General features: G+C 46.7%; 1 protein-coding gene across 4 annotated transcripts in view; it reads right to left on the bottom strand.

The window, feature by feature from the left end:
* Positions 1-2,088: 2,088 nt before the first annotated feature.
* The window catches only part of SMAD3 (SMAD family member 3), an 80,517-nt gene continuing 71,742 nt past the window's right edge, over positions 2,089-10,863 (bottom strand). For all 4 annotated transcript variants that reach the window (XM_005235088.4, XM_055816075.1, XM_055816084.1 and 1 more), the window contains exons 8-9: positions 10,367-10,511; positions 2,089-7,056 (exon numbers count right to left, since the gene is read on the bottom strand). In XM_005235088.4, coding sequence (XP_005235145.1) covers positions 6,933-7,056; positions 10,367-10,511 — 269 coding nt within the window. In that variant the 3' untranslated portion in view covers positions 2,089-6,932. The remainder of the gene's footprint in view (positions 7,057-10,366; positions 10,512-10,863) is intronic.

Here is a 10,863-nt window from a genome sequence, read left to right as displayed (position 1 = left end):
TGCCCGGTGCAACCCAGGGAGGAGAAACCCCTCCTCTGAGCCAGGAGAAGGCAGGCAGGTGGGGTGGAAACCTCAGTCCAGAGCCACCCCTCTCCAGTGTTAAACCAGAGGCCTGCCCCGCTGCCCTAGCTTCAGGGCAGCCGATCACCGGCGTTCCCAGTTCTGGTCCGGCATTCCCAGTTCTGGTCCGGCATTCCCAGTTCTGGTCCGGCATTCCCAGTTCTGGTCCGGCATTCCGGCGTGGCTGTACAAGCCAGGCTGCAATCCTCAGGAAGGTCTGGGATGACACTTGGCGAGACTTCCCTGCCAGTACAGACCCACTGCTTTTTACCCAGCTTTTGCCTGAACTAAAACAGCCATGCAATGTCAATTTTTTTTTATATATTTTTTTTGCTAAGGCTTTGAGATTTTTCATTTATCAAACCTGTACTTTGCTTCAGCTTCCCATTTTCACCACAGATGAGAAGACTGTGATACTGAAATCCGTGATATATTCAGGTGACAACTAGCAGAACTCGCAGCTCAGAGCCGATTTACTACATCACACTTGAGTTTTGGCAACCCCAGTACAAAACCTGGACGAGACCCTTTTATTACCACATTGTTGGAAAAGTGAGTGGAAAAAGTATTCTCGTAAATCCTCCATCAGGAAAAACAACAAAAAATATCTGAATTTCAGTGAAACCCTAGGAGGAACATTAGGAGTTCACAGAATTAGATCATAGTGTGCCTTGGCTTAGCTCGCAATGCTATTTGGAGAATGCCCGCTCCGAGGCCAGCTGAACGCCGGTATATGTGTATTTTTCCCCCCAGTGTAGCACCTGACCTGCCCGCCTTCAACTGGAACAGCTGCTTCGCTGGACATTCCATGGCCGAGTCACCTTGAGGCAGCAGGGACACATCTACGGCGTCCGGCTCTCTCCAGCTGACCAGTGTGGGTGCAAAGGGCTCCACCGCTGCGCAGCTGCTGCTCTTCAAGCTCGGCTGCTGTTTAATTTCCAACTCTGCCTCTTTGAGTGGCAGGGAGGAGTGGCATCACCGGCGCAAAGAGAGACCATAGACCCGAGAAACCTGGTGCAGCAAGGAGTAACAGCCAAAAATACAGCCTGGGAGATTAAGATGGAAAAACTTTTCCCCTAGGAACAAGATGCAGCCATGCGACAGCTTATCTGGGGAGGAGGTGGGCAGAATCTCTTTTGTAGGATTTTTCTTGAAGAGTTATCTGGACAAAAGCCCAGCTGACCTGATCTAGTGTTCGCAACAGTCTTGGATCAAGCACAAGGTTGGACTAGAGACCTCCAGTAGTCTCTTCCAACCATCGCTCTTCTGAACTGAAGGAACGGTGGGGCACTTCTAACCAGGCCTGAGAGAAGCCACGTCTTTCCGCAAGGCGGCACACGCTGACTGGGTGAACGTACCGAGCTGGACCAGAAGATTAACTTCACACCTCCTCGCAAACGCACTGCGGCCCAGAGCCCACGTTTGTGCCCACCCACCCGCTGGAGGGCGGTTCGCTCCCTTCTGCAGGAGCGAACAACAGAGAGGTTTAACGGGTCTCCATCACGGGACTTCAGTTCCTCAACACAGAGACATCAGAGGTGTTTCAGGGTTCTGCCTGGTGACAAGACACTGAGGACAAAGCGGTAAATACTCCCCTGCAGCTCCTGCACTTCTGAGTTTCCCAATTCACAGCTGTAAGGTGAAAGTACAGCCCCAGCTCGGTGTACCAGGCAGGGTGAACGTTTAGCTGCGTCTGACCTCCCCAGCATTTTGACAATAAATCCTTTAAGCCACAGTGCTCCACTTCTACTCACCTTTGAAGCCCGTTAGTTAAAAGAACTAGTTGCAATTTTTTTTTTAATCATTTCTTATATCTGGCTTTAAATTCTTAAACCAAGCTGTCCAAACTGTAAGAAGAATAAAGATCTTACCTGTAACTGGGATCTCACGCAGTTTACTGGGAACAGCCTTCATCATACGTACCTAAAGATGCTGCTCTCTCTGAATTACTTGTGGTTTCACAACTCCAAACGCTTCCAGTTTTTGTCCTTAAATATATTTTGCCAATATCCTTATTTTCTCATAAGCCTCAGTTTTCAAATCAAAGTTTATTAAAATGTCAAAAATAGAACTTACAGTTTCACATACGAAATAAGAGGGCATACATAGTACAGGCCTTCGGTAACAAAATAGGTGAATAATGCTTAACAAGCTAAAGCATGTAGGTGACATCACCAGTCATTAACATACAATCTCAGGTTAAGAAAAACTAAACACTAATGCAAGCATGCTCGTACATAGCCATCAAGGGGGGGATAGTTCGACCTAGCGTGAAGAAAGTAGGCTGCCTCCGTTGGGAGAGGGAGCGAGACGCATCTCGGCAGCAGAGACTGGTGCAGATTCCTCCAGTATCCACGTACCGGAGGAAACGCAAGATGAACCAAAACATTTACGGAGTAGTACGTTACTGTCTCTTTAAAGCCTCAGAAATCTGAAAAGACCTGAAGAGCACAATTCAGGGGCCCAGCTGGGAACCTGACTGGTTGTTAAAAGATAAAACGGGAACTCGGGCAAAGGCGTCTGCTGGAGAAGTCCTTGTTCAGTTTTACTGGCGAGGGTTTGTTGTGCAGTTCTGAGGTGAGCCTCTTGTTCTCACATCAGTAACTGCCTCATTTCTAGCAATCGTCAGAAAGGAACATACAAAAGATTTAATACTCTTGAGTCTTTAATGGCCCTTTCCGATTCATCTGAATATTCAAGAAAGACAACATAAATACAAGAGCATGTACATAATAAAAAACGGATACTGAACTTCTTAACCATACCGCTCAAGTAACTACTATATAGTGACTAATTATTTCTCGTTCTAGCTTACCAGCTTGTTTGTGAAATTCCGCTCCTCCTACCTATCCAGTACCTTAGAGAACTAGGAGAGCTCACAGATGCTGTGGGATACGGCTGAAGTCCTTCACTGAGCTGTGTTCTTCTTGCTCCTTGTGCTTTTCCAGTTAGTAAGCAGCACAAGGCACGGATGTCAATACTTGCTGCTTGAGATGGAGTCCTGAATATTCTTCGCCCTGCAAAGGAGTCCTCTGCATGGTTCAAACTATGCTGATCCTTCAGGGGAGAGGAAACCGATTTAACTCTTTCCCAGAGGTTACCCCCCAGCAGCCTTTTCGTGGCGTATATGGGTAGCCAGAGCTTTGGGGAAATTTGTTATGATGAGATTCTCCATCTTTTGCACATACACATGCTGATTCCTGGCAATTAAATCAAATGGACAGCACTGGATTACTTCCAAGACAAGCTTAACGCAAAATACAAACTGCAAATCAGTTCAATACATTAATAATAATAAAAAAAAAAATCACCACAGTCATTTAAAACCACAAGGCCATCAATATCATCTGCCAGCAGCCAGGCCCTTGTGTATGGCTACACCAATTAAAAAGAGTCAAAGTTCCTGCTAGTGACTCTCTGCTAGTAACAAAAATGTATGAAATCCTGGTAAAACTAGCCAAGACTACCATTAAATGAGAAGATATTCCAGGACACACATGTAATCTAAGCTAGGGCATGGACGATCGCATACATTTGTGCTACATATCAAAGCTACTTTAATAAAGTTTTAGAAAAAAGTAAAACCAAGAAGCAGCAACGCGCAGCTCTGCGGCACCGCTGCCTACAGCGACCTACAGCCGAACGCTACCTCTTCCCTCTCGTTAGTGTCCACGTGAGCGGCGTGATTAAGCGCGTCTCAGCTCTGTCGGGGAGCAAGCTTTCATCGCTACGATCCGCTGCAACCGTGCCACACAAAAGGAAGCTCAGCCCTGATGTCCCTTGGATCACACCCCTTCCCCAACCTTTAGCTTTTCGTTTGTTGCGTGGTACAGGACTTTCCATTTGACTTTATAAGGTAACTCGAAAAACCAGAAAGCTTTTATGAATTAGTGAGAAGGCAAACAGAGGGGAGGAGAGGAAATTAATACTTTAGTGGAGATAATCTTCTCAATTTTATCTGACTGTACTGCTAGACCAGCTTACATTTTCCATTTGAAGTCATTTTACTTCAGGGATGATGAAGTGAGATTAACCCAAGTTTTTATGCATCATCTGAATCCTGCTCTTCAAAAGGCCTCTACTAATAACTGTTAGCAATTAATTATCCTTTATCAGGTAGAAGATAGAAATCTGGTTCCTAGCAGAAATCCAGGCCCAATTCTTAGTCTGGCTGAAGAGGTGAATCTGTGTGCGAACTTCATATTAAAGTCAGGGTTTATTCCAGCTTGTAGCCTTGGGGTCAGGCCGGGCTCCTGCGCACACCATCACGTGGAATGAACTCTTGACACTGCAATTCAAGATGTCATTATTGTTGCTAATGCACAAGGCAGCACAGAGTCCAACTTCCTCCGTGATTATGCGGGCAATGAAAACAGTTTGTTCACTAAAATAAGCAAATATGACTTAAAGACACTGAGGGAGGAAACCTGGGGCCATTTTACATGGCAGATTTTTTTCGCCTCTCTCACTAAAACAGCAAGTCAAATACTTCCACAAAAGTCAGGATAAATTTTTGTTTGCAACTATGTTAGAAACCTGTATCTGAAATATACGCCAAATCAATCCGCAATGACAGATAGATCTACTTTTTAAAGTATTAAAAAATACTTTTTAAAGTATTTCTACTGGCTAGAAAACAGAAAATACAGATCCTCTTATCGCACAAGGTCATGCAATCAGAAATTTAACTAAAATCAGACACATTGCAAATATCTGAAAAAACAAAAATAAAAATAGGAATTAAAAATCCTAGAAAACCTCCAGCACTATGATACAGGCCGTGTTGCACAGTGAAAGCTCCAGTCAAAATTCCGCAAGAGGATATTGAAAAGTGCCTGTTACTGTTTAGAAGCACATCCACCACTGAAAGTCTTCCTCAGAATTTAGATTTCATCTACAAAATACAATGTCTTGTTTCTAGAAGACTCTCTCCAAAGCATCCCTTCACGCACCTGGTAAAACGAAGACGGGCACCGAGCCTCTTGGGTCAGCTGTTCCCGTGCCCACCAAGCAAGGGGTACATTGGACCCATCTTGCCGATGCTGCAGGCCCAGAAGTGCTGGTTTTTTTGCAACCCAGGTGGTGGGGTTGACAGACAGAGTGGTCTCAAAGGAACAAGCACGTCGGAAAAGCCCCTCTCCACAGAAAGGCAGGGACACAGGAGTTCCCAGTAAGCGTTGGAAATGCTATTACAAGCCAGCACCCCGTTACAGGACCCAGGTGCTCTGAAGCTGCAAACCTCAACCCAGCAGGCAGGGAAACTTCCACCCAACTCAGTGGGGCCGCTCACGTTCACACCTGGGAGCACAAAAATTTGCAGGGCTAAAGCCTTAACACAAACCATTGTAAAGTCCATCCGAGTCTGTCCTTCCCGGAGCCAGATCTAGGCTTGTGTGTTTATCTTTCATATATATATATATATATAAAAAAAAATTAAAGGCAGAAAAAAGGATTTCCATAGGAAACTGATTATCACTTTCTCCCCTCCCCCTTCTAATATTTTGGCACAAATGCATATGATATTCAATGCAGATATAAAGAAACAGATAATTGGAGAGCACTGACAAAGTTATGAGACTTATTTGGCAAATGTGAACCATAAAAACAAGTGCTAAGGGTTTTTTCCAGTTGTAGAAGTTGTTTGCCATGAAAGTTGCTGCAGGGAAAAAAAAATATTGAACAGTCTGGAGCATGTATGTTTAAAATGAACATTTTATAATACAAGTAAATACACACTCTCCCAATTTCTCCAGGCAAAAACACATCTCAGAGCATTTTAATCAGCTGAAATAAGTTTTAAACAGAGAGGTTTTGTGTCTGAGATGCCCTGGTTCATGCGCAGTCACACGTGACAGCATGGGATAACCTATTAAATGGCATGTTCTGAAAACGGCAGCAAGGGCCTGTTGACTTCCATTACTAGACAGACCTGGACACAGAATTCATTAAGCCCCTAAGACTTCAGAAGTGGCAGATACCATTCAAAATACTGATAAAATAGAATACAAACTTTCTGTAGTTAATGCAAATAGACTGCACAATAACGAAGGCTTAATTTATCCAGCCAGAGCTCCCCACATGACAAATGTCCGTCTGTGAGCAGCTCAAGTCAAAAGTTGCTGCAGCAATATCAGAGGAAGCCTTAAGTTTGGCCTTTTGCTTCAATGGCAATCCAGCCTGAGCCCATCAGGGTATCAGCTGCATCCCTCAGACATGAAACAAGACTCTGCCTCCTTGTTAGCAGTCCAGCGTGGGAAATCGATTCCTTTTGGGAACGTTACCGGGGGAATTAGCTCTTGTGTGTGCTTTAAATGCTTCCTTTTCCCCTGCTGCTGCAATCCCAGGGAGGACTGGTGTGGATCAGGTGGATGGCGACAGGAGTGCAAGAGCAAGAGTCATCCCAATGTCCCACGGTATCTGGCTTTTCAGAGATGCTGCATGACACGCTGGAGTTGTGCGAGGCAAATGGGAAGTCTCTGAGCTGCTGGTGCCTCCTGCACGCTCACACCAGCACAGAGCGCCCGGCCAGGCAGGCACGGCACGGCTGGAGGCGGAGCACTGGCTTCTCTCCGCTAAAACAAAGTCCACTTTTTTATCATTATAAACTTCAGCTTCAAATTCTAACTGCAATGGCCCATAGCGTTGTAACCAAAGTGCTAACAGTTTCAGTGGAAGTGGCTTAAATGGGCATTTAGTTTAAAAAACACAAAATGAAACAAAGAAAACCACTTTCTTTTTTAAAGCAGATTTTTTTTCTCATCACTTCAATAACTGGGAATTTGTTGACTATGCACTATGCATTTTGCTAAGGGTTAAGCCAATTCCTTTTTCCAGAGTCTTTGTTCCCCCACCCACCCCCAGGAGATGTTTCCTTAGGAGACACTGGAACAACGAATACTCGGGGAGCCCATTTGTGTAAGGACCTTGTCTAGCCACTGCAAAGGACCATTAAGATGTAGTTCAATCCAGCAGGGAGTACTGGTCACAGTCTGCCGCCTACAAGAAAGAAGGGGTTGGGGGGGAGAGAAGAAAAAAAACAAACCATAAATGTGACTTACAAAACTTTGCAAATGTGAAAAGGTTTTACAGCTACTGAAGCATTCTTTCCTGCTTAGACAATAGTCTTGCATGTGGGGCCAAAGGAATGTCTCTCTCCTCTATAACACACTTTTGGCCTATGCTGCCAACTGCTTTTAAAAACCCTACCTTTCTCTTTACATTTCTTATGATCCCAAGGGAGCGGATCACTACATAACCTGTTTACTACTCAGATTCCTGAAAACAGGCAACATCTGATCCCCTGAAGAGAAAGTAAGGTGTTTATCTAAGCAGAATCCTTCAGTTTTATTTTGCAGACCTTGCCTAATTAAATAGCAACGTAAGCAGTTTACCAAATATGTTAAAATTTCTCTATGTATAAAAGACAAGGATACTCTCTTTTTTACTGTATCTTTAGGTTTTAGCAGAATGTGGAAGCGATGGAGAGAGATCCCCGCTCAGCTGTCCAGGCTCCCTCCCGCAGCCCTGCGGAGCCCTCTCCTTGTGTGGCCAGAGCTGCTGCTGAGCATCCTTTTCGCGCAGCTTGGGAGGATGCACGGGAGGCTTGAACCCTACCCTACACATGCTGTGTACGGGGCAGTCCAACAGATTTGCATTTCATCAGCTGCTTCAAAAGAAGCAGAAATGCTGCAGAGCGTAAAAAGTTGCAAAACCTATCAGAAAAGCAGAAATGTCGTTTTAAAATCCCTCAAGAGCTGGTGGCTGCGGTCAGACCTTCCTCCTCTCCTATCTGCCTCTGTATTGCCCCTGAGGCCAGACCCCATGCAGTGTCTTCAGGTGGTAAAGCAGGAAGAGATGGGGAGGGAAGGGAGCCCGAGACACAGGGCAAGGAGCTCTCCCTCCTCTGCTGAGGGGTGGCCTAAGCCTTATTCCAGGCAGAGAGGCAGGGACAGCTGCTGTGGAGGAGGAAGATTATGGAGAGAGAGAAATAGCCTGGAAACAGCTTTGTTTTACACCCTCATTTCCCACAGAAGCTGTTCCTGGAATCTGTTTGTGGGAGGAAGAAGCCAAAGCCTGCGGGGCCCAGGGAGAAACCGCTGCTGTAAAGGGGACCCCCTGCTCCGCGGGGCTGCCCTGCGCTCCCACCGCCATCCCGGCCCCCTCATGGCGGGGTGGAGGAGCAGGGAGAGGGCACAGCTCTGCAAGGCTTTGGCCAAGGGCTGTAGCCCGCTCTGCTGGTGAATCCGGATCCCTCAAACCCTCTGAGCAGCAGCTCCCTCGGGCACCCCACCCATCCCCAGCTCAGGCGGCCGGGGCTGGCGGGCCACCAGTGCCCGGGAGTGGGCGTGTGGGCAGGGCTTGTCCCACGCGGCCGCTTCATGGTGTTTGGCATTAAAGGGTGTCTCCTGAGCTGTTCCGGCAGGAGGACCACAGGACGGTCGGGGAGAGCAGAGCACCTCTCGCTCCGTCAGGAAGAAGCACACAGACCTCGTGGGTCCCAGGAAAACCCAGTCCCCCTCCGCGCAGAGCACTTTGCTGCCCGAAACCAGCCTAACGCCGCGGTCCAACAGCCGCCCTGGCACCTCTGCACAGAAACCCACGACCCACAGGGCTACCACGCTTCTGCCCACTGCACATCTATCACGGCAAACTTGATTCTGCCTTCCCACCTAGGCGACCAGCACGCTGGCTCCAGCCTTTCGGAAAGGCAAACCCTCAAAGCTCTCCGTGCCTTCAGCCTGCTCTACCAGGCTCCCGCTGGACAGAGGAGAACCTCTGCAGCACAGGCTGCTTATGCAGTTGGCTTCTCCCCTCTTCCCTCCACCAAATCCCTGGCACTCGTGAGCACTAAACACCCCACAACTAGACTGCTCAAAAGGCTAAGCAGCTGAACCAGAAATCACTGGGACAGTGCTCTGGAGGCCGCTCCCCCAGTAACGTTTTCATATATGAATCAGTTCAACAAATAAACGTGCTCGGACAAAGGCAATCAGATGTAGTATTTTGCGGCAGGGAAATGAAGGAGCAGGAGAGCAGCTTCGGTGCGGTCAGCGTGAGTGTAGGGTTTCACTGACTACAATACTCTAAATGAGATAGTTGACTTTCCGTAAGTCATGCTCATCTGGATTTCATTACGAGCCGTGGCTGCAAGCCAGGGCTGAAATGCTCTGGCCTGGGTGCACGACAATTTCAAAACAAAATGGACTCCAAACATCTGGAGAAATGAAGAAAGTGGGAGAGTAACGTGCAGGGCCCGGGCTCCAGCTGATACTATGGCATCTCCCCCGTCTGCTGCCGGCAGCTGTGAAAGGGGAGCACCAGCAGACGGCCTTGCTGCTCCAGGAGGCAGGGACTGCCCCCAGATTTTCAAATAAGGCCACAGATTTAAAGGGTATACAGTCAAGTATTTCAAAATCACATTTGGCTTAAATCCCTGCCAGCTTTCTCTCTCATAAAACGACCTTAATTTTCCAACGAATTTCATCTCCCCTACTTGTACTGTTAAACGCTGATTTCATTCCCTTCGCTACTTAGAGACATTTGCTTGCTAATGCAGTGGAGCAACAGCAACGCAAGCTATGAAGTATTCCATCCCTCACCCTGCCTCCACTGTCCCCGTGTTGTCAGAATAACCACACCACCGATGCCAAACATCAGACCCTACTGCACCTCGGTTTTGTATCATCAATATTCACCAGGGAAAACAGTAACCCTGCTTCTCCTGCTGCCTCCAGTCACATTTAAGCAATTGCCCTACAACAAGCACTAAGGAAAGGATGAGGAGATTTAACTGTAACTTTGAAGCAACTCTAACAGTTCTTCCAAATACAGATTTTCAAGCCAATCTGCTTTTATTTGAATCCCACTAGTCCCTGAGAAAAGAAGCATCAAACCCCACCCAAATCTGTTAGGAAGCACTCCCACTGATCCTGTCCTGATAGCAGTGTAGTCACAAGACACTCAAACTATCCAATATACATATAATTTTAAGCAGAAAAAAAAGCCATAGCTCCTACACTGGCCATCTGGATTCATCAGCTGTTCTCAGCTAAAGCTCTTGGCTCTGCGACCAAATACATGTGGTCTTCCAGGTATATCACACGATGTATGTTTTACACAAATAGGATGGGAAAAACGAGAGGCAAGATCAATCCACTCTCAACAGCTACAACCTGAAGAGACTCTGTGCTAATTCTTCATCACCTTAAAAGCTGACTGAAGCAGCTTTGCAGAACACTGCCTCAGGCTGTGAAATACAGGGGTGACGATGGCAAGCACAAGCAAAGTTTCATTCAGAAGGCCTGACCTGTATTCTGCTCCCCATCCCTTGACAAAGCTCATTCGAATCGTGCACATTCTGGTCAGCTGGTACACAGCTTCGAAGCCCTGATTTACAGACTGAGCCAAGAGAGCGGCGAATTCCTGGTTATTAAAAATCTTCAGGTTACAACCTGTGAAAAAAGAAGATGACAAGACCAAGGCATTAGCTTAACTAGATTAAGAAATCCATTTCTTTCTGAGGATGAAAAGAAACTCAAGTGTTGCTTCTCCATATCCTCAGACCATGCGACGCTGTATACAGATTGTTTAAACACAGGATTTCAGAAAAAGGAATCACGGTTGCCACACTTCCACAGCTCATATGCTGAAAAGGAAGAAAACTGTGTTACAGGACAGAGAACGATTGATGCTAGTGCCCACACAGCAGATTGCAATCTGCGAGACCAGACCTGGGATCCCCATGTAGAACCTCCTCCTATCTCCTTCACATATTTCCCTTATATTGCAATTTAAAAGCCCAAC

Source organism: Falco peregrinus, chromosome 1 (assembly GCF_023634155.1).
Source record: "Falco peregrinus isolate bFalPer1 chromosome 1, bFalPer1.pri, whole genome shotgun sequence".
Classification (NCBI taxonomy): Eukaryota; Metazoa; Chordata; class Aves; order Falconiformes; family Falconidae; genus Falco; species Falco peregrinus.
This window is presented reverse-complemented; position numbering and strand designations above follow the sequence as displayed.